Below are 26377 nucleotides of genomic sequence, written 5' to 3'. Positions count from 1 at the left end.
CAGAAGCCGCTGGATGAGGGGTGTGGAGGGGGTCACATTAGATCAGTCAGGAGGAGACCTCACACGGGAGTCTGAAGACTGGCAGCCGTCCTCGTGACTTAGGTGGTGCCCCATGCCCAAACAGACAGCTTTGTGTAAGAACAGCAATAAAGAGAGGGCTTGAAGTTTCTGGGTTTGTACCATTCTGGCCAGGGCATACTTCCAGCCAAACGGCAGACCTTCTCCTCCCTGTAGAGTAGCCATGGGCTAGAGGATTACAGCCTGAGCAATCGACAGGAAGGTTTCCCAGTAAGACCAAGCTCTTTGAAGGGCCCCGGGAAGGAGGGGAAGGAAGAGGAGAGAAAGTATGAGCCAAGTTCGCGCCGCAGCTCGAGTCCACGTGAGTCCACCTGAGAGACTCTGGACTCAAAGCCCCACATTCAGACACCATGGGATGTAGGAAAGAACATTAGGGTTCAAAGACAACAGCCAAGCAAGAATTCTTCAGACAACTTTGGTGCAAAAAGGTGATCTTATTAAAGTATGGGGACAGGGGGCACCTGGGTGACTCAGTAAGATAAAGGCTCTGCCTTAGGCTCAGGTCATGGTCTCAGGGTCCTGGAAGGCAGCTATGCTAACCACTATACCACCAACGCTCCGGCTCTCAGGGTCCTGGAATGGAGCCCCGCATCAGGCTCTCTGCTCAGTGGGAAGTCAGCATCCCCCTCTTCCACTCCCCCTGCTTGTGTTCCCTCTCTCACTCTCTATCTCAAATAAAATCTTTTTTTAAAAGATTTTTATTTATTTATTTGACAGACAGAGACCACAAATAGGCAGAGAGAGAGAGGAGGAAGCAGGCTCCCCGCTGAGCAGAGAGCCCGACATGGGGCTTGATCCCAGGACCCTGAGATCATGACCTGAGCTGAAGGCAGAGGCTTAAACCACTGAGCCACCCAGGCGCCCCTCAAATAAATAAAATCTTTTAAAAAATCTCTTTAGTATAACTTACTTTCCTTTTACCATATGGTTTTGCAAATGAAAAAACTCTGCTACTTTTTGTCACACTCAGGACAATATCATAAAATCTAAAATACCTGAAGGAATGTGAATAAAAACGGAAAACTAAGGTTGCCTGGAGCATTTCTGGAGCCCAGTAATTACCCTTTAACAAGTAGCCCACCCAGGAGGAAGAGGATCTCTGAGGGCCTGGAGCCGGGCTTCTGCTGGGCTTAGAATGGGTGTCCGTCCCCTCTGCTCCCTGAAGTTTCAGTGTGGGCGTGAGACCAGCAGAAGAAACCGTATGCACAGGGCCCCTCGTCGTAGGGTTCCATGCACAGGAAATATCCAGAATAGGTAAATTCCTAAAAGCAGAGAGCAGATGGGTGGTTCCAGAGAGGGAGGGGAGCAGGGGAGGGTTGTAGTTTTCTTTGGGGGGTAGAGAAATGTCTGGGAGCCAGACAGGAGAGGGGCTGGCCCAGCTTGCAAATGTACCAAATATCTCGGAATCGTTCACTTCGACAGTGCTGAATTTGCGTAGTATGAATTTTGTGCTGTATGAATTTTGCCTCAATTTAAAGAATATAAGAAAAGGGAGAGCTTCATAAACAAAAGTGTGTATTTCTGGAGATGGAGAGCCCAGTGCGTGTGTGTCTGTGCACGTGTCTGTGCAGGCCGTGTGCAGGTGTGCATGTCTGTGCACTCGTGTGTGCATGCGTGTCTGTGCACGCAGTGTGTGCATGGGTGCAGGTGCGTGCACGTGTCTGTGCAGGCCGTGTGCGTGTGTGCCCGCGCGCGCGCACGCGAGTCTCTGCAGGCAGTGTGCGCCCGCGTGCGCGTGCAGGCACGTGTGTACTACTTGGTTCAGCATGAAGCGTTGCCTTCGTCTGCCTCACCGGGGTGAACGCAGCCCGCACGCCTGCATGTTTTCTCCAGGAAGAGTTCCTGCGGTGGGAGCAGTGGGCGGGGAGGCCGGCAGTCGTGAGCTTTCTCGTGCCGGTGACGGCAGAGCCCGTACCGACGGCTTCCGCAGGCCCTCCTCGGCTCCGTGAGTTCTGTCTGTGAGCTCCGCTTCCTTTGTTGCTAAGGAGCCCTCGGCTCGTTCTGCCGTCACTGCTGCTCCTCCTGAAACACTCCGCTTTGGGGCGTCGCGTGTTTCTGCACCGAGAGCTCATTCCAAACTCTCCTCTTCACTCTGCAAGATCTTGCCTTCCTTTTTTCAGGGTTTTTATCAGAGTAAACGGGTCGTGTTCCGGCGTTTTTCGTCTTGTGTAGCTGGCATCTCAGACTCAGCTGGGATTGGAAACGGTCTCTATTCCGACGGTTCGCGAAGAGTCTTGAGCAAGAGACGGCCTCATTTGCCTCCTCTTACCTCTCGCCCGTCCTGCACACCACCTGCCACCCAGGCCGCAGAACAAACCACTCAGCCAGAACGTCCATTTCGCTTTGTGAAAAGTGAGTGAAATCTTTCCGAGGACTTGGAGTTCTCTGGTGTGAGGTCGGCCGTCCTCCGAGCTCTGCCCGTTGCCGTGTCTGGGCCCTGCTTCTGCTGGCTAACGCTGGGCTCATTCTGGTATTTTCTGTCTAGATTTGCTCAAATTCAAACTTCGTCTTCTCTTTACTCAGTGTAGTTTCATTGTGGGTTTTCTCTCTGAATGTGTTATAAATCATTCCTCGAAAAATGTGTAGTAGTTAAAATCCTGTAAGAGTCCCACAGACTTTTCTCTGGTCCCGGGCTCAGGAGAGTCCCCGCGGCTCTGGTTCAGTTTCTTCCCACGCAGTTACGAGCCCTCAGCTTGCCGGCGTTTTCACAGAGAGCCCGGTTTTGTATGCGGTTCCTTGTCCTTCACCCAGGGACAACGTCCTCTAACTGCAGGGTTCGGTCAGCACCGGACACTGTGCTGTGCCCTTAGCTGCCGGCAGACGTCATTGTCATTCACGGTTCACCAATCTTCCCAGGTAGAGAGTCTTTCTTCCTTCCTGTCTTCCTCCCCTCCCCTCCCTTCCCTTCCCTCCCTTTCTTCCTCTCTCCCTCCCTCCTTCCTCTCCCAAATACTGTTAGTGTCTGGCAAATTTTACGAATTGCATGTATTTCTCTAAAGAGATTTTAAAACTTCACACACACTCCGTTGTTCAGTCACTGACACCTTTCACACTTTCTGGATAGTGTCCAGAAGAAAAGCGGAAAGCACTCGGCTCGGGGCAAGGCAGTCGTGCTCTAACCCTCCGGGGCCGGTGGAAACCAGGCTCCTGCCTGATCCCTGGGCAGCATGGCGGGAATCGCGGGGCAGCACCCGCTCCTCTCCCAGTCAGGCTTCCCGAGGCTTCGGAGATAGATTCACGCAGGGAGTGTTTCGTGCTGTTGTTTTCTTTCTCTCTCTCTCCCTTTTTAAGATTTTATTTATTTGGGGGGGGGGGGGAGGCGAGCCCAGAGGCCGAGGGAGAAGCAGGCTCCCGCTAAGCAGGGAGCCCAAGGTGGGACTCGATCCCAGGACTCCCGGACCATGACCTGAGCCGAAGGCAGAGGCTTCACAGACTGAGCCCCCCCAGGCCCCTCTTACAGTTGTTTTCTATTTTCTCTTGGTTGACTGATGGAGCTTTTTAAAAAAGATCTTATTTATTTATTTATTTTACTTTAATTATTTTGAGTTATTATTATTTATTTATTTTAGAGAGTGCGCAAGCGAGGCGAGTGGAGGAGGGTCCGAGGGAGAGACAAGCAGACTCCCGCCGTCGGGGGGCTCCGTCACCACCGGAGCCGGCACCAAGAGTCGGATGCTCAGCGGATGGAGCTGCCCAGGTGCCCTCGACGGATGGGGCCTTCGGTAGTTCCGGAATGTTCTCAGCACCAGCCTGTCCACTTTGCCTAGGGGTTTCATTTTTGCAGTCTGGGGGCCCCGGGACACACACTGTCTGGGCTCTCCCGCCACCTGGGCCTCAGCTTGCCTTGGCTCATGCCAGGAACTCGTCTACACTGCCTGGCGCTGGCCGCCCACCAGCTCTGCCGCTCAGTCTCTGCTCCCTCTGGGTCTCACTGCAGGACGACTTGCCTTTCACTTACAGGGCTTTTGGGGGAGGGGCAGTCCTTGCGGGGCTGGGGGCTCTGCCTGGACGGGGTGAGCTGCCCCCCACCCCCACAGCTCCTTCTCATGGGGAAAACCCGTGCGCTGCTGGGGCAGGAGCTAGACAGGAGCACGTAGGTCCACCCCCTTCTTTCCTGTTGTTCTGAATATGTCCTCCATTTTGTCGTCTTTTACCGATTTTTGTGATTTTGTCACTCAAGATCTGAAGGGCCAGCAGTGTTCCTGCGCAGGGTCTCAGCGGTCTGAGCAGGGACCCCACCCTCCAGGCTCTCAAAGGCAGGAGGAGGGCTGAAAAGGATGGGAATATCCATGACCTCTGAAGACACAGCTGGGGCCTTTCCTGCGTCCAGAAGAGGCCAGAGAAAGGCCTGGAAGGATGGATCTCTGTTCCTCAGGCAGGGGGACAGGGGCGTGCTGTGGGCCCTGGTGCTGGGGCGCAGGTCTGCTGTCCCGCAGGCGGTCTTCATCCTAAGGACCGTCATTGATGGAACCGAACGTGCAGCTCCTGTTTTCAGGGAATTCATATGGAGCGTTAACGAAGGGTGTCCTTGATGTCTGCTCTGCGTTTGCTCCGTGTAGCCGCGCAGCAGTCCCGGATTCTCACGGAGCCTCCTCTACCGGGAACACCACCGGTGCGTTGGTTGGAAAGAGCAGAAGTGGGCCTGCACTGGGTTCGTCGGGGCCGCAGTGTGGGGCGTGTGCAGTGTGTCTGAGTGTGGTGAAAGGCCACCGGGGAGGTGGTGAGGGGAGGTGGTGGGCGTTTCAGAACCGGACTGTGCGTCACAGGAAGAAACGCTCGTCTGTAAGGAACAAACCCATTCCGGGGGCTGAGCCCGGTGACGTTCTCGTGGATGTCAGGGCCTGACGCTGCCATGGGGGCTCCGCCCTATGCTTTCAGTCAAGCCTCCGGGGCCACCCAGCGGGGGACCACATGCCAGGCCACGTCCCGGTGGATTCTCCACTGCCTGTTTGCACCTGGTCAGCAGGTGCCAGTGAGCATGAAGGGCCGGCGGAGACCCGGGTCGGGGGGGACAGGCCTGAAGTGGCAGACGTCGAATCCATCTGCCTTTACTGACTGGCGCTCAGCCACTTGGCTGCTCCAAGACGAGGGGTTTGGGACTGGGGGCCAGTGGGGCCGGGCCTCGGCCGCAGCTGGTCGGCCTGCCCGAGGGAACGCGTGAGCTCAGAATGCACAGAAATACACGTCTGTCACACCCACTCTACGAGGCAGAGGCTGTGGCTGGGCCCGTGAAGAAAGCTCTGGTGGCGGGGGGTGGGGTGGGGGGGGGAGGGTCAGCAGGGATGACTACGCGGGCTTTGGAGCAGACTCTGGAAGTCCCGTAGTCCCGCACTTTGCCACCCAAGTTCCAGAGCAAAGCCTCTGTCCAGTCTCCTTGCAGCTTCCTGAGATGGGGTGACAGCCTCCTGGGGTCGGCCCCAGATGTCCCGACTCCTAGGACCAAGGTCACCCTGGTTCATGTTTCATTTTAGAAATGCCATTGGTGGGGTGCCTGGGTGGCTCAGTGGGTTAAGCCTCTGCCTACGGCTCAGGTCGTGATCCCAGGGTGCTGGGATCCAGCCCCACATTGGGCTCTCCGCTCAGCGGGGGGCCTGCTTCCTCCTCTCTCCCTCTGCCTGCCTCTCTGCCTACCTCCAATACATAAAGTTTCTTTAAAAAATTTAAAAAAAAAAGAAATGCCATTGGTTAGGCAGCTTCTGCCAGGGCTCCTGGAGGAGTTGGTGGCTTTCGGTGGCACCCTCCCACGTGGGGCAGAGCCTAGTGGCGTGGTCTTCCCCAGCAGCCGTGACAGGGTGGTCCTGCCTCTTTGGGCACAGCTCCCACCATCGTGGCGCAATCCAGTCTTCAGGGCCACTTGTCCACATCTCTCTCTGCTCCAGCTTCACGCAGTCTCCTCCATGCGTCAAGTTTCCTCTCTTCTTCCTTCCTTCCTTCCTTCTGTCTCTGCACAGGGCCCAGCCAGATAACCCTGGACCATTTCCCTATTCAAGACCCTGAACTTAATCACACCTGTATTTTAAAAAGTATTTTATTTTTATTTCTTAGAAGATTTTATTTTTAAGTAACCTCTGCACTCCATGTGGGGCTCACACGTACAACCTTGGAGCAGGGGTTGCTCGTTCCACGGACCGAATCAGCCAGGGCCCTGCATTTTTTTTTTTTTTTTTTTTTAAATAAGGTAACACTCCCAGGCCCTGGGGATGAGGACGATACATTCGGGGACTGTTTCCTGCCCCAGCACGGCCTGGCTGGCTCCTTCCGTTTGGGACTCCAGGAAGCCTTGGGACAGGGGCAGCATCTTGGATGAGCTGCGCTCCCTTCTGCTTGACTGACGGATGGGTCTAGGCCAGCGAGTGCACCTCGGGTCCCAGATGGTTGGTGTTCAAAAGGACTTAACACCGAACTCTCCAGTCATCAGCTGGCCTTACCGGAGACCTTTGTGGGGTGAAGTCCTGAACCAAGGACGCCAGACTGTACCCACGTAGCTGGACTCTGTAGGTACTGTCTGGTGTGGATGCTTCTCCTGACAGCCCTCACGCCTCCGAAACGGCCATGATGGCGATGATGGGCTCGAGTACGCCTGCATGAACAGGATCAGCAGCTGTGACTCCGGACGCTCCCCCGAGAGTCAGGAGGAAGCTTCACTCCAACCCCCAGGACAGAGTGAAGCCTCCAGGGCCCCTGGAGCTCGGGGAGGAGGGGGCTGGGTGGGAACACCCACTTTTCCCTCCTTGCCCTGCCACAGCAGCCTTGTCCGTGGTTGTGGTTGTGTGTTTTTTTTCTCCCCCCTACACATTCCTGATGCTTGTTTCCTGGGGTTACTCTGAGTAGCCATGACTCAGAGATCCCTAACATCAACCTCGGAGATCGGAGGGGATTGAGAATGAGCCTGTTTTTCCTGCTCAGTGCACCAGACTTGTCTGGGACTTAGTCTTGGGGAGGTTGGAGCTATTCCATGATTTCTCTGAGACCTACCTGGTAGGAAGGAGGGCAGGCCACACCTTGGAGCGGGAAGCTGGCCAGCCAGGTGTGTGGCCCCAGGACCACCCTTTCTCACCCACTCATTCCCTTTCGGGGTGTTCCAGGTCTGCCGTTGTGGAGATAGGAGCCCTGAGGGGAGCTGTGCTGTGGACAGAGTCCTGGGGCCCTGGGGTTGGTCTTCTCCACCCCGAGTCCCACCTGCGAGGGTGCTGGGCACACCGGCCGGCTGGCTTCTCACAAGCGTCCTCAGTGCCCCCCCCCCATCCCACCTGGCCGCGGGCCTCACGCAGGCCCAGTCCACAGCATCTTTGTCCTTCAGGAGGCCCCCGGGGCTCCCCTTGGTCAGGGACTCTGGAATTGCTGTTCCTTTATCTGTCAGCGGCACCTGTGAGTTCCCCTCCCGGAGCGCTTAGCAAGTTAGGGGAGGAGACACCCTGCGGCAGCCCCGGCTCCCGCCCTAAGGCTCATCCTGGGCCTGGTTCCCCGGAAGGGCCGCCCCCGGGGCCAGGTTAGCCTCTGACACCTGCTGCTCGGCTCGGCCTGCGCCTCGGGAAGGGGAGCGCCCCCCACCCCTGTCAGAATACGCGGCCGTGGAAGGACCGCGGGGGTCCCCTGGGGGCGCTGAGGCACGACCTGCGGGGCGCGGACGCTGCCCGTCCCCACGAGCGGGGGTCCCCAGGCGAGGAGGGCTCCGGGCCTCGCGCAGACCTCGGCCAGGGGCTGGAGCGGGTCCTCCGCCCCGGGGCGCGTCCACACGGCCGTTGACCCGGCGCAGGTGCGGACGCGCCCACGTGGGTCCCGGGCTCCGGAGGCGCGGCCTCGCGGGGGAGGCGCTCCCTGACCCAGCCCCGGCGGAGCAACGTCGCCCCGCGCCCCGACGTCCGCCCCCGCCCCGGCCGCGCGGTGCGCTCCAGGACCCCGCGCCGGGCGCTCCAGGACCCCGCGCCGGGCGCTCCAGGACCCGCGCGGTGCGCTCTAGGACCCAGCGCGTGGCCCGCCGCCCGGGGGCGGGGCTCCTGCGTTGTGACGTCACGCGGGCGGGGCTGCGGCGCCGGGACGGACCGACGGACGGAGGCCGCAGGACAGACCGGGCGGGGCCGCCGCGGGTAAGGATCGGCCTCCGGGTCCGCAGGCCGCGCGTGGACGCGGACGCAGCGCGAGGGCCGCCGCCCCGGGGTCGCGGCTGGGGTCGGCGCGGGCGGCGGGGGCCGGGACGGAGCCCCGGGACCGAGCGCGCCCCCGCCCCGCCCCGCGCGTCCCCCCGGCCCCGCCGCGCGCCTCTGTCCCCGCGGGTCGCCGGCGCGGAGGGCTCGCGGGGCTCCGGGGTCGGCGGGGCGCCCCGGCCGCCGAGCTCTCACGTCTTCTCTCCCGCCAGGCCCGAGGCGGAGGGTCGCCCGCGCAGCAGCCGCGATGCGGGGGTGACCGGCGGCGGCGGCCCGGAGCCCGGGAGAGCAGCGGCGCAGCGCCGGCCGGACGGGATGGAAGCGGACGGCCTGGACTGGCTCTTGGGCCCCTTGCACCAGCTGGTGTCCTGGGGGGCCGCCGGGGCCATGGTCTTCGGAGGGGTCGTGCCGTATGTCCCCCAGTACAGGGACATCCGGAGGACTCAGAACGCCGAGGGCTTCTCCACGTACGTGTGTCTGGTGCTCCTGGTGGCTAATATTCTCCGGATCCTCTTCTGGTAGGTTGGGGCTTTCCCTCCCTGCGGTTCCGGAGTCGGGTGGCGGCGGTGGCCAGCGCTGGCCGGTCGCCTGCGGTCACTTCCCCGGGAAAGTGGGGCATTGGAGTGGAGAGTCTCAGCCTTCGTCTGCATTGCGTGGCTCTCACACCTGGTGAGAGACTTTCCCGCAGACGACTGGGTGCGGGCCGGGTCCTTGCACTCGGTTCTCCCCTGGGAGCTGCGTGGGGGCAGGAGAGAGGAAAGAGGGAACGAAGAAGAAACGAAGACTAAGCAAACGTGACGAGCTGTAGGAAGGGCTGACCACGGAGCCCCTCAGGAGGGCACGTCAGAGCCCGGCAGGGAAGAGCTGGGGCTGGGTGCGGGGAAGGCCGTCCCCTCAGCCGAGTCTGCTGTGTGTGCAGTTCTGCTCTGCTCCCATAGGAAAGGCGACTTTCTGGGCACTACTCGAAAGACTGTTTTCTTGCCAGTCCCGGTGCCGCTTGCTCTGACTATCTTTGCGTTCTGGTGAGGAAGTCCGAAGCTAATTTTAAGAGTTGCTAAAGCCAGGCATGTCTTGGAAGGGGGCACTTTTAGCGGAAATGAAATGGTGTCTTACGACCGCCTTTTTTTTTTTTTTTTTTTTAAAGAGAGGACGAGGGAGCAGTTGGAGAAGGGGCAGAGGGACAGGAGACTATTAAGCTGCGTGACCAGCGTGGAGCCCGGTATGGGGCTTGATCTCATGACCCGAGTGCAGTCAGATGCTTAACAGACAGAGCCACCCAGGTGCCCCATTACAGCCTCATTCTAAGACGGAAGAGGTCTGGAACTTTCTTCTTGACTGTCCGCACATGTCGTGAGACAGGTTACTCAGGCTGCTCAGGAGGACGGCTGAGTGCAGAGGTGGGACAAGGGCTCCAGGCAGCTGGTGTCCAGAGCGCTGCCTCCGCTTCCTCCTGTTGGCTTCTGGTCGTGGACTAACCACGTCGTTTGCTAATTCTCTCTCTTTTTTTAAAGATTTTATTTATTTGACAGACAGAATACAAGCAGGCAGAGAGGCAGGCAGAGGGAGAGGGGGAAGCAGGCTCTCAGCGGAGCAGGGAGCCTGACGTGGGGCTCGATCCCAGGACCCTGGGATCATGACCCGAGCTGAAGGCAGCCGCTTAACTGACTGAGCCACCCAGGCGCCCCTGCTAATTCATTTTTAGGTCAACTTTATGGAGGTATGATTTACATTAAATAAAGCTGCTCATTCTAAGTTCACAGTTTGACGAGTTTTGACAACGTCCCCTTCCCATCATCATCACAACCCAGACAGGAGTTTTCTGAGCCCAGAGGTTTGCTCTCTCCTCTGTGTTCCATCCAGGATGGGGCCATCCAGGGGTGCCAGGCCCCAGGCTACCTTTGATTTATTTTTACTGTGTGTTAGTTTTGCCCTTGTCTGGGGCTTTTACAAGGTGAGCCAGTAAGTCAGCTCCTCCCGGGAGAACTTGCCACATCCCCAGCCTCTGCCTTCAGCTCAGGTCATGATCCCAGGGTCCTGGGCTCGAGCTCCATGTCGGGCTCTTTGCTCGGCAGGGAGTCTGCTTCCTCCTTTCCCTCTCTGCCTACTTGTGATCTCTGTCTGTCAAATAAATAAATAAATTCTTAAAAAGATAAAAAAAAAATGGCTTTAATCAAGCCTGAGGTTGAACAGAAGCAGGTCCTGAAATGTAATTTGTATCTGACACCATTTTAATCCCGAGTGCACTGGAGGGTCATTCAGGGTCTCCCAGGCTTAGGTTGTGGAACAAGTTTTCTCTGGCGTGGGGGGAGGCGGCTGACATTGGCTTGCCTCATGGGGGAAAAAGATCAGTCAAGAGATCTCTTCCTAGTATGCTTCTCCTTCACAATCGCAAAAAGAGGATAGAAGAGCTAATGAACATCCAAATAGCTGGTTTGGAGAAGTCAGAAATTACACTAATTTCTTGAATGCCAAGTCTCAGGGCTTCTGGGTTTAACTGGCATTTGGGCTGGGAGTCCTGTCCCCACTCCAGGGCCTGAGACTTTGGGAAGCAGAGTCTGGAGCTCTCCTGATGGGCCACTGGGCTTCTCAACCATGGGCTTCTAAACTTCATTCACTGGCAAGTCTGTTTCTATCCATCCACCTGGTCCTTTGCCAGAGTCAGCCCCCTCGCTGTCCTGGGTCCCCGGAGCGGTTCTGTGGCGACATGTGAACACACAGGGCTGCCCTCAGCCCACGTTCCAGGAGACTGCAGCAGTGTGCGGGGGGAAGGAGGGCTGGCCAAGGCGCTGGTCCCTCCTCCAGAGTGTCTCTGGCCCAGGCATGTGCTTTTCCTGCATTTCACGCAGGACAGTCCTTGTGTTCACAGTGAAGCCTGGCAGACGGGCTGAGCTCTGTCCAGGACTTGGACTCACGTGGGCTTCTCTGCCCACCAAGTCCTAGGCCCCTCTCCTCGGAGGGGGGTGCACATCCTCCCTTTTGTTCTTCTGTGGAGCCTCTGAAGCCCCCACTCCTGGGTCCTCCAGCCTTTATGGGTTAGCAGCAGCCCATGGGTTAGCAGGTGCTGGAGGGTTTCCTGCGTTCCAGACCCTGGTCCGGATGCCATGGGGTTTGCACGTTAGCAGAAGTGCTGTGTGGGGTGTGCCTTGTACACAACATGGGTTGTGGCAGGCTCCAGGTGAGACGGAAGGTGTGTCTGTACTAGACCAGGACTGGACTTAGAACTGAAGAGTGTGTTTCCCAAAGCCGGCTGAGACCACAGTCCTCGGAACTCTGGTCTGGGAAGACCCCTGCAGATTTGTGGTGTGAGGGTTGTGAGTGGCTTGCAGTTGCGCGGCAGAGGTGGACTGAGCTGGGTAAACCCTGGGTTTTCTTTTTTTTTCTTTTTCTTTTTTAAACTTTTTTTATTTTAAGATTTTATTTATTTATTTTATATATAGAGAGAGAGATCACAAGCTGGCAGAGAGGCCAGCAGAGACAGAGAGGGAAGCAGGCTCCCTGTCGAGCAGAGAGCCCGATGTGGGGCTCGATCCCAGGACCCTGGGATCATGACCTGAGCCGAAGGAGAGGCTTTAACCCACTGAGCCACTCACATGCCCCAACCCTGGTTTTCTAAAACTTGTGGAACCCTAGTGCCTTTCTTTCTTTCTTTCTTTTTTTTAATTAAAAAAAAAAATTTTTTTCTTAAAGAATTTGAGAGAGAGCATGAGTGCAGAGGGGAGAGAGAAGGAGAACTCCAAGCTGAGTTCCCCCTCTGATGTGGGACTCAATCCCGGGACTCCGAGATCATGACCTGAGCCAAAGGCAGATCCTTAACGGACTGAGTCACCCAGGTGCCCCCTCTAGCACCTTTATTTCTTACAATTCTTATCATCCTTTCGCAAAACTAGCATTCAGCAGATTATATTCTATGAAATGTTTATGGGTAGTATTTTGACTCAGAAGAGTGGTGTCAGGAGAAACCCGGTGAAGGGCTAAATGATGCCTCATGACTGATGTTTGCAGACTTGTGATTTGGTAGAGAAGGGCAGAAGGAGGTGCGGGAGGCCAGGGTGCAGGGCTGGTATCCCAGGACCTTCCAGCCCCAGCCTTCCTACTGGGTGAAAACACTGTAACAGAGATGGTAACATGTTAGATGTTTAATAACCTTGTATCAGAGATGCAGTGACATTGTATCAGAAATAAGGGAACACTAGAGAGGGGGCAACACCCTGTCAGAGATGTCCTAAGTCTGTATTACATACGGTAACATTGTATCAGAGATGCAGGGAGCCTCACACGGAGTCGTGTCCACATTGTATCAGAGATGTCGCCCTGTTGGGCACACAGTAACATTCAGCTAAGGGGGTAGCAGTCAGTGTGACACAGGGAAGGAGATAGACAACTGCTTTCTAGTGGAGCTTTTCTGTTACCTGGAAGACATGAGAACGTGTCCCATGTAGAAACTTTTGCTCAGACTTGGTGAAACATGGCCTCTCCTCTGTAGTGTGTATCTTCCTGGGGGAAAGACAAACCCTTCAGACTGGCTGATCTGAGCAGCACGCCCTTCTCTCAGCGGGTGGGCCGTCCCATCCTCTACCTGGAGAAGAAGTTGTGCGGACACCCATTCTCAGGCAGGAGAGGACAGAGTGCTGAAATCTGTCAGCCTAGTTCTTAGCTTTAAAGGAAGAAAAAGCTTAACCAATTTGATAAGTAACAAATGGTATCTTTCTATTTTAATTAGCCTCTAAAAGTTACTAAGGACATTGAATCTCATTTCATATTTACTTTGTTTTTTGTATATTGCTTGTCGAAAGTTATGCTTTTTGAAATTTTGTATCTTGCTTGGCCTGTCTTTCCAAAATCAGTTAAATATTCACCTCTGCTCCCTCGCACTTCACTTTAGATGGTCTTGTTTTTATTGTAAATACTGAGTTCATCTGGATTCAGTTTTTGCTCTAGCGTTTAAGGGGAAGTGCAAACCTTGATTTCTTTGCCCACAGTTTTTCTAGTCGTTTCTGTTGAGAATTTAAAAAATAAAAGTGGCCTTTCTCACATACTGGCCAAAACTGCACATCTTCAGCCTCATAACTGGCTGTTAGCTCTGTGCGAGGAGCCCCAGAACACCTTGCTTTACTGGGCTTCTTCCACCTGCTCAGGAAGGAAGCATTTCCTGTCTCCTTAGGCTGACATTGAACTTTTTGCTGTCCCCTTGTCTGATCTCCACCTATAGAGGAGTTCACCCCTGGGGTCAGCTGGGTAACCAGTGGGATCCAGTTCCTGGACTGGAAAGGACTAGAAATGTCCTTAATGGCCTTCGGGGTAAAGGCTGCCCTTTACGGAAGAGACAAGGCCCGGAGGTGGTGGGTCCAGGTGTGAGGGCTGTGGAACCTGCCTGGGTGGCGTCTGTGGGCTCCCCCGGTCTGTGCTGTGGGCTTCGAAAGCTCCAGGGCCCATCGGCCCTTTCTTGCTGCACCTTCTCTTTCCTCAGGTCTGCTCATCAGCCCTTTCTTGCTCTGACCGTTTAGCATTTCAGCTCCTCTCCTGAAGGAGGGGTCCAGACGAAACAGCAGGATCCCAGGTGAGCCCAGGTGACATTTCCTGGGGAGGCAGGAGTAATCTCGTGGTGGTGGAGTTGTCCTATCTGTGTCCTGGTTCCTCTGGGGCCCAAGGGGTGCGGGCCTGAGGCTTTGTGACCCCAGATTGCTCTGCCCTTTGCTCCGAGGACACGGGCCAGGCCTTAACCTTAGAAACCGTGCAGAAAGCCGGTGCTGGAACTGGTGTGATGGTTCCCCGCTTCCCAGGGACTATCTGGCTATTCCTGGTGGCTGGTGGCCTGCTCTCCGCTGCTGGGCCGACTCACGCTGGCGGGGCAGACCCTGGGCAGAAGCGTCCTCTCCGGAGAGGCGCGTGCGTTGGCTAGGACGCCGGCAGGGCGGTGTGTGCCCCAGACTCGGTCTTGGAGGAGCTGACTCGTGCTGGAGCAGGGGCGGGAGTCAGTGTCTCTGTGCGGAGGAGCATCGTGTTTTTTCGACCGTGTAGGGCGATTTTCTTGCTGTGTAGGCACACCTCTCAAAGGCGTGCTCCTCGGCCAGGAGAGCTAACTTGGCCTTCACGACCAGCCCAGAGCTGAGTTTTTGTCTTGATTTCTCATTGGTTTGGTGTTGGCGGGTGTGGTAGAGCCCAGGCCTGTGCCCCGCCGGGAGCTCTGACCCAGCTCTGTGTCGTGGGGGCGCCCCCGCCAGGCTTCAGTGGTCAGCTCTCGGTGACCGTCCCTCTCTGCGGGGACCACGGTGTTGGCTCAGGCCAGAGTGAGGGAGAGGGTGGTGCGGAGGGGGCGGTGGTTCTCTCCGCGTCTTCTTTTCACGGCCGGCGGGGAAGTCAGGCTGCCGTGCAGGGTCTCTTGACCCAAAGCGCCAACGCTGCCCTCAGGCCTGATGCAGCCAGACCTAGTGGGATTCCTGCTCCCCGATAGCTGGGCTGGAGTTGGGGTTGGGGCTTCAAGGGGTGCCCTGTCCAGGCCTGGCCTTAGAGATGGGCCTGGATCAACACTGATCCTCATGGCCACGGCAGAGACCCCCTAGCCAGTGCCCGGAGTGGGGTGCTGCTGTTCTCCGCCCCTGGGGTTTGGGGTCTGCTGACGGGCCCAGCTCGTGCTGGTCACTAGATCGAGGGTCTTACCTCCGGGAGCTTATGGCTCACTTGGTAACACTTCGCCACCAGGAAGACATCGACAGGAAGGGCATGAGAGCCGGGCAGGCTGGGGTTAGAGGAGAGTGGGCAGCGAGGCCTGAGCGGGGAGGGATCGCGTGCAGCGAGGCCTGGATGTGGGGAGTCAGGGCCTCAGGTTAGGAGTGGGAGGTTGTACCCTCAGCTGCCACCTCCTCTTCTCTGGTGGGGGGCACGGGGGGTTCCCCGGTCCGCCACGGCTCTGGCCTGCTGACCCCACTCAACCCAGGCAGGAGGCGGGACTTCTTTCATTCCTGGACTCTGGGGTGAGTCTTCCCAGGGAATCAGGTGGTCTAGAAACCGGGCTTTGTGGGTGGCAGGGGCCTCTGACTGAGGGACTTCTGGCTGTGCAGGGAGGGAACAGGGAGGCCCATCCCACCCTCATCGTGGGCCCCGGGGAGGGGAGCGTGGCAGCCCTGCCCGTCGTTCTGAGACGTGGCCCTGCAGAGGGGGCATCGTGGCCCCTGGTCCTGCTGTCCCCGAGTGCTCCTAGCCCCTGCCCACCCTGCTGTGTGTCTCCGCGGAGCCTGGCAGCCCAGGCGTTCGGGCCCGCGGCCGTGACACCCTTGCGAGTCTGTCTGGGGTTGCTCGGGAGGTGGCCCCCGGGGGCCGTGGCGGGGGCCAGGCAGGGAGAGGCGGTGAGGCCCCTGGTGCCCGGGGGCCCTCCTGACGCCGCGGTCTCTTTCCCTCCCCAGGTTTGGAAGGCACTTTGAGTCACCGCTTCTCTGGCAGAGCATAGTCATGATCTTGACCATGTTACTGATGTTGAAGCTCTGCACCGAAGTCCGCGTCGCAAACGAGCTGAACGTAAAACGCCGTTTCTTTGCAGGTTGGTGATCTGGTCTGCTGCTTTGGGAACAAAGCACTCGGTCGACAAGCAGAACTCACCCCATGTGCGCGGGCGAGGCAGGGGCCGCTCTGTGTTGCCGGGGCCATGCTCGGTCCACCCTGGGCACGGCGACGAGTGCCTGACGTCCCGTGTTTCCCACGTGCCGCATGTTCCCTTAATGTGGGGCCGTTCTTTCCCTGGAAGGTGGGCAAGTTACGAAGCAATCTTGACGTGTTCCTCTGCACCGTGGCTGTTACCCGAGGGTTGTGATTGGGGTAGGACGTACGTTTCGGTATCTTCTCTGGCACTGTCGGGTCAGAGGGGGATTTGCCCGACGGCGGTTTTCTCTCCGTGTGGGCCCGGCGCCTCCTGCATGCCCGTTCGGTTACCGTGTGGCTGCGGCTCGGTGCTAACACCGGGAGCGTCCTCGTGCCTGGTAACCATTCACCCGAGTCCCGCTCCTGTGGGGTCGGCAGGGGGTCACCTGAAGCGGGCCCGTGGGTCTGCGCGTCAGGCAGGACGAATTACACGCTCAGCCCACGCTGCTTCGTGACTTTGTGGCTCAGAGAATAGAAAATACTTCTTGCTTTTGCCTTTTCCTTGGAAAAAGCTCCTTCTGGGCGGATGTTGTGTGTGTGAACATACGGGAGCGTTGTCCGTGCTTCTGGTCTCCTTCCATTGACTCTGTCTGAAGCGTGTTTCATCTCAGCTGTTGCTTAGCGAAGCGTTTTTGCGGGACTGTGTTCGGCTCCTGAGGACTTGAGGTTCTGCTCCTGTGTTTGTCCTGAAGGTTACTTTCTCTCCATCGGAGCGGATCCTGCGCCCTGGTCGCTTCTGTTTTTAGAGATGAAGGTTTGCCAGGTTCAGTCTTTAAGTAGGTCAGCCTCCAGCGCTGATGGGCGGCCCCGACCGGCTCCTGTCACTCAAGTGGCCCCCACGGTCTGCTTCTGCTGTGGCTTTGTTCTCTGTCCCCCAGTAACGTCTTTGCAATCTGTTCTCGGCTCTCCCTGTTCACAGCTGAGGCTGCGCTCGTTGTACTGCGGGTCCTGCCTAAGAGCAGGGCTTCTCCGGCCACCCAGCCCTTAGGGGGTGAGGGCCTGGCCCGGCTTCTGCCCCCAACGCTGATCTGCGAACCTCGCCTTCAGTGTGGCCCAGGGTCTGCGCTCACCCTTGTGGGGGTTGCGTGGGGGTTGGGTGGGGGCTGGTCAGTGGTGTTTCCGCTCCCCCAGGGAAGGACGAAAGGCAGGAGAAGACGCTTGGGGCCCACGGTCGCTCAGTGTCCTACACGTCGCTCTGAAACGTGAGACCAGGTTTCACGATCTTGTTGGAAATCGTGTGCGGCTGTGCTGAGTAGGTGCCGGATACAGCAGGGGCGTGGGCCTCCGGCCGTGGAGCAGTCCTGGAGTTACCCTCTGTGCCCTGCTTGAAGGACAGGCTGTTGGCTGCCCGCGCCTGCTGTCTCACCTCCCGGAGTCACCAGCATGTGGCCAGAGGCACAGGAGCGGCTGAGGGCAGGGGCAGACCTCGGGAGCGGGGGGGGGCTCTTCCCACGGCCTTTGGCGCCCCAGTTCTCTCTCGTTCTGTCTTGACAGCTAGTGTTATGTGTAACTTCTACCACAAGGACTGTCTTTAATTCTGGTTCATCAGGATGGGCGAGTTAAAGTAGTGAATCCCAACTTCCAGGGACGGGGCCACACTGCGAACTTTAACAAGAGGCCTCTCTGGGATGAGCAGGTGAACGGAGCCCACGCACGTCCACCCCTGGGAGCCTGCGAGGGGCCTCGTCAGGTGGTGTGGGGGCTGCAGGGGGGATGAGCGCTGAGGCCTTCCGGGGGTTGCCCTGGACTGCCTGGGCAGACCTGATGTCGGCAGCGGCCCTTAGAGCAGAAGAGGAGAGAGCACACGGCCAGGAGGGACTTGAGGAAGAAGTGGTTCTGGCTGTGGCCGTGGGGGAGGGGCAGGCGCGGAAAGTACCTCAGAGGCTGGCAGGGCAGGGACATGGGGACAGCCTCAGGGACACAGAAAACAGAAAAGGAGAACAGCAGACACACATCGAAACACATCAAAATAACATTAAAGCTGAATGAATTAACCCAAATCGAAGGGCGTAATTGCCAGAATGAGTTTGTTTTGAGTTCTGCTGGATGCGGTGTGCAGGAGACACACTTTAGATTCGGGTACAAGTAAGTTAAAAGTGAAAGAACGGAGGGACCCTGGCGTCGTCTGCCTTCGGCTGAGGTCATGATCCCCGGGGTCCTGGGTCCCGCCCGCGTCAGGCTCCCTGCTCTGTGGGGAGTCTGCTTCTCCCTCTGCTCCTCCCCCAACCTCACGGCTGTGGCTGCGGTGGGCTTTGACCTGCGTCTCAGAATGGCAGTGCCCCCCCGCCCCCCGCCTGTCCCGGCCTGGCTGGCCTCCCTGCTGCAGTTCCGCGCTGGCGGAGGACGGACCGTGCCTCATGAGCCCTGGGCTCCTCGCGGGGAGAGCCCGTCCCCAAACCCCGCATGGCAGAACACGGCAGGATGTGTTTGAGGGTTAGTGAGGTGCATCTCTAATTCTTGAATCCAACGAGATTTACATATTTTTCTGTCTCCTATGTATGAGATACACAGCACACTCCTAAGGGAAACTTTTTGATGCCGCGTGGTTTTCTCTCCTGTCCTCTGCCGGACGTGGGAAGGTGGGGGACGGAAACACCGACTAGTTCAGGCTGGAAGCCCAAGGTCCCCTGACCACAGTGCCGGGGGCCTCCCCGTGGAAGGCAGGCGGCCCCCACTTCCTGGCGGTTTTCTGCTGGGGCGTTGGGGTTGCCTGAGGAGGCTGGCCATGCACCCCTCAAGTTTTTCAGGAAGGAAATCTTTAATAGCCCTGTTTCAGCCTTCTCAGAGGATAGAAAGCCTAAACAGATAATAACAACTTCAATGTTTTATACCTGTCTTTTATAGAGGGTTTTAGTTTTGAAGGTACTGGTTCATCTTGGAATCAAAGGAGGAGGAGCAGGGTTACTCACACAATGAAAGATGTAATTTCTGCTTCGAAGGAGCTGTACATGCTCGTAGTCGACATTTTGGGGAGGAGAGAGGCGTATGAAGTGAAAGCAAGTAGCTTTCCATCCAGCCACCCAGAGGTGACGTCTGAACTCTGAGGACGCTTCTGCACTTGGTCTCCCATCACAAAACTGGGAGTATTTCAAAATGAGGCTCAAATTTTTAAAAATGTCTCCTTCCACTGGGGGTTCCTTCTGTGCCCTTGTTCAGACTCTGGTTGGGCCACGGTATGGGTCCTGGAGGTGACTTCGGCCTCCGAGGGCAGCCGGACGCACGCGTGTCAGTCTTCCGGAGACGCTGTTTACCCACCGCGGGAGTGAAGTTCCGTGTGTCTTCTGTGCTGTGTTTTTCCTTCTCACCTGTCGTGTTTTGTTTGGAGAACGTGAGACGTGGACAGACTCGGGAGAGGTGTGGTCGTGCCCACCGCCGGCTGCTGCCCGAGGCCCTGTTCTCGGCGCCTGCCTGCAGTTTTTGAAGGAAATTCCTGACATACCCTGTTTGTGAATAGTTCACAATGTATCTCTAAAAGAGAAGGACTTTAAAAAACTACCGTCATGCCATCATCAGCCGTAAGAAATGAGTTCCTTAATGACCTAGGACACAGTTGCTGTGCAAGTTTCTGGCCGCCTCGTCACTTCCTCATTTCGGGCTGATTTATCTCCTGGAGCTGGGGTCAGGTTACAGGCTGCGCACTGCGATCAGCTGATGGTCTCTTTCTTTCTTTCCTTTTTTTTTGAGATTATTTTGGTTTGTTAGAATGTTTAAGCAGCATAGGGAGAAATAGGCTCCCCGCAGAGCACGGAGCCCGACATGGGGCTTGATCCCACAACCCCAGGATCATGACCTGAGCCAAAGTCAGACACTTACCCAGCAGAGCTGCCCAGGCGCCCCTGGTTCTGTTTCTCATCTGCAGGCTCTCCCTCCCTCCTGTCCTTCCGTGTGGCCTGTGTGCCATTACAACAGGTAGCTTGGTCTGCGGGCTCGTGGGTGGTGCGACCCCAGGCTTGGCCGGGGGCTGACAGCCCAGGAGTGTGCGGGGAATGCAGAGTCGAGAGCTAAGCCACATCCGAGCCAGGACGAGGTTCCTGCTGCCACAGGGGACGTCGAGCCGCCCTGCACAGAGGTGGTCCCAGCCTGGCTTCTGCTGGCCACACCCGTGGTGGCTGATCGCGTCTTCTTGTCTCTGGAGTGCCGTGTGGAAGGACACTGGAAAGAGATCTTTGGGTCTGGGGGTCTGGTCAGATCTAGGTTGGGTTCTTTCTAGTTTTTGCCAACTGTTGTGTTCTACAAGGACGCACGTATTGTCGGCTTGTCTCTTGTCGGAGGTCAGTGGTGGAGATCAGTGGTCAGTGGTGGTGGGTGTCCGGTGCCTAACCCGTGGGCCGTGAGGCTGCAGAGCGCTGATGTTCTGTCCGTCTCTGCTCACCTGTTCGCTGGAGGGCTTCTCTGGAGAAAAACTGCCCCTGTAATGCTGTTCAGTTACCCAGTGGTATCATTTATAAATGAAAAGCAGGTCATTGCTTCTCTTCTTTCTCTTTATTTGCCGGTTTTCAGAATTGGTTCCCTGGCATCTTGGAACAGTGATCACGTTGTTTTTCTGTTCTGAGTGTGTGGGTTTCAAATCCCATATTTGATGTGTTTCTCTGGATTGCCATTATTATATTTGGTGAAGGCCCCATTGACTCCTGTCTGCCACTGGGAGCCTCGGCGGTTGGCTCCTGACCTTCTGGCGTAGACGAGTGTCCCTGGGACCCGTGATCTTGTGACGAGATGCTCCAGATGCTTGTTTTCTGTTTTTGCCGCAGGCCCAGAGCCGGCCGTCTCTCCAAGGAGCCTGTGTGCTACGCGCGCGTGGCGTTTGGAGACTGCACTCTGGTCCCGGGGACAGCTGTGGGACTGGGGTGGTTTGGCTTTCTCAGCGGGTGGCAGGTTCTGTGGCAGATGCTGCGGTGAGACCTGTAGCCGACTCTGCCGAGCTTCCGTCTTGTCTCCCATCTTCCACGGGCTTCCCAAGGACCCAGGAGCGAGAGAATGGCCAGACTTGCTTCCCTCTGCTCGCGGTGCTCTCCGTCAGGAGCCTCCTGGAACATTGTTTTCTTGGGGGTCCCAGGATGATTCTTACCATCGATGACCTTGTTCAGAGTCGCTGGGAAGAGTGGCTCCTTAGGGATGGGCACACACAGCTGGCTTCTTAGTTCCTTTTTATTGGAGAAAGACCATCGTGTCTGGCTCAAAGGCAGGTGCTTGCCTTCATCTGACTTGGCCCCAGATCTCGGCACTCCAAGCTCCAGGATGGAATTGGCTGCGGAAGTGGGTGGGGGAGGGTCACATACCATCCTGAGAATGAAAGCTGAGGACCCCCCCCCCCCCCAAAGCCCCGGGAATATGTTTGTCTGTGAGCCATTCTGCATTTCTAAGGGTTAATTGGTGTCCTCCTTGGCACGGGTCACGCGTCCTGTGTCTCCCCTGCCTACAGCCCTAACATGTCCGTCGCATCTCCATTTTGCCTGGACCCCCCTGGTCCCCTGGTCTCCAGGTCATCCTGTCCATGGAACCCTCGCCCTCCATGGCCCCCACGCTCTGCTCCTCCCAGCGGGTCTCCGCGTGCCTACCACAGTGGCTTTCACACCACAACGGGGACCCGAAGCCCCTGGAAACCGCATGTGCCCTGGCCCGTGGCAGCTCCCAGGCTTCCCGCCTGCCACCCCTAGCTGTCCTCTGGCACTCAGATGGCCAGTTCTCCTGCCTGAGCTCCTGCGGGACTCTCTGTGGCTCGGGTCTCCTTCCCTCTCTGTGTCCCTCCTTCCCTCTGTTCCTCTCAGCTTCTCACGTGCCTGGGGAGTCTGCTGGGACATGGTCATGTGGCCTCCCCACGTGGCCCAGGCTTTCTCGTGACGCGGCAGCCAGGCTTCAGGGGGTGGGTCTGGGAGAGAACCGGGTGGGAGCTGTGTCTTTCTTATCGTCTGGACTTGGGGCCCGTTCAGCATCATCTCTGCAGCCTGGAGCGGTCACGGTCCTCAGGAACTCAGGGTTCCACCCGGCGGGGAGTGGTGAGGCTCTGACGTCACCGTGGGCACGCTGCTGGGAGGCCTGGACCACGTGGGCAGCGTGGACCGTGGGTCCCTACCTGGGCTCTTGGCCTCAGGACTGGCTCACCTGCAGTCCGTCCTGTGCAGGGACGTTTCTCTGCTTTGTAGCCAGGAAACCTTGGGCGGCTTGACTCTGTCTTTGGGGTGAGTCTCCCCACCCTGACCCATGACTCCCTACCGGCTGCTGCTTTTCCTTCCCCCACGGTGCTGCCTAGAGAGCCCGATGGGCCGTGTCCTCCCACTCCGCTCCCCCCAGCCGCACCCTGCTCCCTGGCATGCTTCTGAGCTCTGCCTGTCCGCTGGGCTTGATGTGGCCTGAGTCGAGAGGGCAGATGGTGTGGGGGGTCCGGCCTGCGCCCAGAGCCAACCCAAGCAGTGTGTCCTGTGTCCCCTTCGTCCCCTTCCCCTTGCACTTTGGCAGTTGATCCTTAGAGGAAGTCTCAGTGAGTGGTGACATCGGTCTCAGGAGAGAAATAGAATCATGAAGCTGAGGAACCCCGCAGAGCCTGGTGTTTGAGGGCAGGAGCTGGGAGGGCGTGGGTGCGGGGTGAGGCCTGTGGCCGCTGCTGCTGGCCCCAGGGAGCCCTCATGTGGGCCGTGCGTGCAGCCACTCCTTGTAAGCAGGGTCTGTGGGCATCTGCTGTCCCCACGCTGGAGCCAGTCTGGCATCTTCTCCCAGCTGTTTGCTCGCAGTCTGTCCTTTTATGGGAGGAGCCTCGGTACTTGGGGTGGGGGACAGGGAACTGGGCCCACGACTCTTCCCTCCGTCTTTCAGACCTTGTCCTGGGCTCCACCCTGCGGGGACTCTGGCTGTGTGTTCAAGGGCTGTGGGCGTCCGGCCGGCCGCTCCACGTTGGGGGGTCTGCGGTGGGGCTGGGCTGCCGGAGGAGCGGGTTCCCCCAGCACAGTCATCCTCTGCTGCGTCACTGCAGCTGCCCTGACTCCTCCGGTTCCTCCCCGGCCGGCCGGACGCCGCGTTGTCTCTGGGCTACACGCTCGTTAGGTTCGCAGGCTGAACTGGCTGCCCGTTCCCAGCGGGCATTTGGTCGAGCGTGCCCCGAAAACAGCTTTCTGCAGTCGCCTTCTGCAGGGTGTGACCCAGGGTCAACAGCAGTCCAAGCTGTGAGTTTTTAGGGGAAAACAGAAGTGGCCTCTGCTTTCTCTTTCTCTCAGCCTCGCCGCCGTGCGGTGGCCTTCATGGCACCCCCGACCTTACAAATTAAGTGAAAATTGAAAATGTGGTGACTTTTCATTTTTCGCCCACGATTTCCTCCTCCTGCCCCAGGCACTTCTACGGGAAGAGGGTAGGTGGGGGTAAAATAGTTCAGGAAACACAGAAACCAAAATCTGTCCTTCTGTTCCAATGTCTTTTGTTTTTGTTTTTGTTTGTAAAGGAGCGCAAGGAGGGCTGGAAGGCACGGCTGCTGACCAGTGCTCAAACCAGCCCGTCTGTCTCTTCCTCCTGTTTCTCTCTTTCACTGTAGCTGCAGATAATAAGGATGAAGAAATCAAGGCCCCCCCCAGGCGGTCATATCTGGGTACGTACCACACCGCACAAGGCGGCCCCCGGACCCTCTGCTTCATTCATTGTGTGCAGCTCTGTGCCCGCCCAGTGCTCACCGCCTGCTGCTCCGTGTGTGACTCACTTTACTAAGGCGGCCGTGTCTCCCGCGGACTAACCAGCCCATAGCCTGCTGTTTTCGAGCATGAACTAGTCCCTAGAAACCTGCCCATTTTGTGTGTGTGAGTGTGTGTGTGTGTGCGCGCGCATGTTGGGGGGACAGATGATCAGAGTACAAGTTTTGGAATGCTTTTGTTAAATTTGTTACAAAGTGTTCTATTTTTGATGCTATGGTACATGGAATTGTTTTCTTAATTTCATTTTGGATGGTTCATTGCTATGTTGTAGAAATAAAATTGGTTTTCACATATTAATCTTATAAGCTGCAGCTTTGCTGGTCTCATTCTTTAGTTCTAATAGCCTTCTAGTGCATTCTTTAGGGTTTCTCCCTGTACGATTATGTCATCTGCAAGTAGAGGTAGTTTTACTTTTTCCTTTCCAATCTGAATGCTCTCTCTTTCTCTTGCCTAAGTACCCTAGAATTAGGAATGGCTCGGACTGGTGGGCACGGTGTGCTTGTCTCGTGCGGTCTCAGGGAGAAGGCATTCTGTCGCATCGGGCCTGGTGAAGCTGTGCGGTTTACAGCGGCGCCTCAAGTAGATGAAGCAAGAACCTTTCTGCTCCGAGTTTATTGAGTGGTTTTTTTAATCATGACACGATGCTGAAGTTTGTCTAATGCTTTTCTGAGTCGTTTGAGATGATCATGTGGTTTTGTCCTTTATTCTACATTGATTGATTTTTGTATGTTGAACCAACATAGCATTCTTGGGATAAATCTGATCATGATGTGTAATCCTTTTTATAAGTTGCTGGATTCTGTTTGCTAGTATTTTTTTTAAGATTATTTATTTATTTATTTGTCAGACAAAGATCACAAGTAGACAGAGAGGCAGGCGGGGGGGGGGGCTCCCCACCGAGCAGAGAGCCTGATGCGGGGCTCGATCCCAGGACCCTGAGATCATGACCCGAGCCGAAGGCAGAGGCTTGACCCAAGCCGAAGGCAGAGGCTTAACCCACTGAGCCACCCAGGCGCCCCTTTCCTTTTCTATTTTAAGTTCATGAAGGATTGGTATCAATTCCTTATTAATTAAAGAAAATTTATTGAGGTGTGATTGACCTGTAACATCTGGTTCGGGTATGTAGTAAGTCTAGCATCCGTCATTGTGCTGACGGTCATTTGTTTCCTTAGGTCCCACCTGTAAGTGCCATCATCTAGGACTTGTGTTCTTAGTGACTTTTCTTAGTCACTTAGTTACTTTTCTTAGTGACTTTTACTGAGTCACTTAGTTACTTTTCTTAGTTGCTTGGAATGTGTCCACTGAGTCTAATCTGCTGATGTGGACTTTTGTCTTATTTTTGTTTCTGGCAGGTGGTTTCTCTTTCGTCCTTGACGTGAATAGTGTGAGTCCCCTTCTGTCTGTCTTTCTTTTGGTTGTTCTAGCTAAAGGTTTGTCAATTTTATTGATTTTCCCCCCAAAGAACCAAATTTTGGTTTTGTTGATTTTCTCCATTGTGTTTCTCTTCTCTCCTGTGTTTATTTTGATTCTAGTATTTCCTTCTCTCCTGCTTACAGCTTTGGGTTTAGTTTGCTTTTTCTAGTTTCCTAAGAGTGGAAGGTGAGATTATTGATTTGAGATACTTTTTTCTTTTTCAGTACAGCATGTGTAATCATAAACTTCTAATAAATGGTTTCAGTGAACCCTGAAAGTTTTGGCATGTGGTGTTTTCATTTTTATTGGTCTTAAATACTTTCTAACTTCCTTTGAGATTACTTCTTTGACCCGTTTTATTATTTATGTATGTTTTCATTTGCACATTTTGTGAAATCCCCAGATTTTCATCTGTGACTGATTTCTAACTTAACCCATGTAGTTGGAGAATATACCTTATATCATTCCGGTCATTTTAAGCTGAGGTTGGTTTCACGGGGTCGCAGAAGGTCTGTCCTGGAAATGTCCCACGTGCACGACACCCTTTGCTGGGTGGAAGTGCAGAGAGGCTCAGTTTCGTAGAGCTCACGTCCTTCCTTCGCCCTTTCTGGTTGTCACACCCATGACGAGAGTGTATCTTGAAATCTTCCACTATTTTTGAGTTATTTGGTTTTTTTTCCCACTTCTGTTGGGTTTTGCCTCCTCTGTTTTGGAGGACTGTTGTTAGGCGTGTCTGTGTTTGTTTATATGTTTATGCTATCATCTGACTGATGGATTGGCCCTTTATTATAAATTGTCCCCCATTTCTAGTCATTTTTTTTGTTTTAAAGTCTCTTTTTTTTTTCTGATCTTAGTATAGCTACTGCAGACCTCCTATGGTTGCTGTTGTTTGATGAAATTTTTTCCCTTATTTCACTTTAAAAAAAAAAAAGGATTTTATTTGTTTATTTGAGAGAGAGAGAGAGGGAGGATACATCATACATGAGTGGGGCGAGGGCCAGAGGGAGGGGGAGAGGGAGAAGCGGGCTCCCCGCTGAGCAGAGAGCCTGACGTGGGGCTCCATCCCAGGACCCTGAGGTCGTGACCTGAGCTAAAGGTAGATGCTTAACCAGCTGAGCCACCCAGGCGCCTCTCCATTCTTTTACTTCAAACTGACTTGTATCTTTGAATCTAAAGTGTGTTTCCCAAAGACGGCACATAGTGGAACTTAGAAAAAATTCATTCTGGCAATTATGCCCTTTGATTTGTGTTATTTAATTCATTCGTGTTGAATGTTATTTTGATGTGTTTGGATTCGCATCTGCTGTTCGCCTTTTCTGTTTTCTGTATACCTTCTGTATACCTTCTCCTTCTTTCCTGCTTGCTTCTGGATTAAACAGATGTTTCCTAGTATATTAATTCTTTTAGTGATTTTTTTAAAAAGATTTTATGTATTTA

General features: G+C 55.8%; 1 protein-coding gene across 4 annotated transcripts in view; it reads left to right on the top strand.

Moving 5' to 3' along the window:
* The first annotated feature begins 8056 nt into the window (after positions 1-8056).
* Positions 8057-26377, top strand: part of SLC66A2 (solute carrier family 66 member 2) — a 45032-nt gene continuing 26711 nt past the window's right edge. Inside the window, exons 1-4 of one of the 4 annotated variants that reach the window (XM_046025137.1) lie at positions 8057-8165; positions 8435-8740; positions 15623-15756; positions 23374-23427. In XM_046025137.1, the coding sequence (XP_045881093.1) occupies positions 8538-8740; positions 15623-15756; positions 23374-23427 (391 nt within the window). In that variant the 5' untranslated portion in view covers positions 8057-8165; positions 8435-8537. Of the gene's footprint in view, positions 8166-8434; positions 8741-13689; positions 13780-15622; positions 15757-23283; positions 23428-26377 lie in introns of those variants that run through there. The other 3 variants (XM_046025136.1, XM_046025139.1, XM_046025138.1) reach the window with 3 other exon arrangements.

The sequence above is a fragment of the Meles meles genome, chromosome 12 (genome assembly GCF_922984935.1).
Source record: "Meles meles chromosome 12, mMelMel3.1 paternal haplotype, whole genome shotgun sequence".
NCBI lineage: Eukaryota > Metazoa > Chordata > Mammalia > Carnivora > Mustelidae > Meles > Meles meles.
Note: the sequence above shows the minus strand (reverse complement) of the source record. Positions and strands in the feature narration are given on the sequence as shown.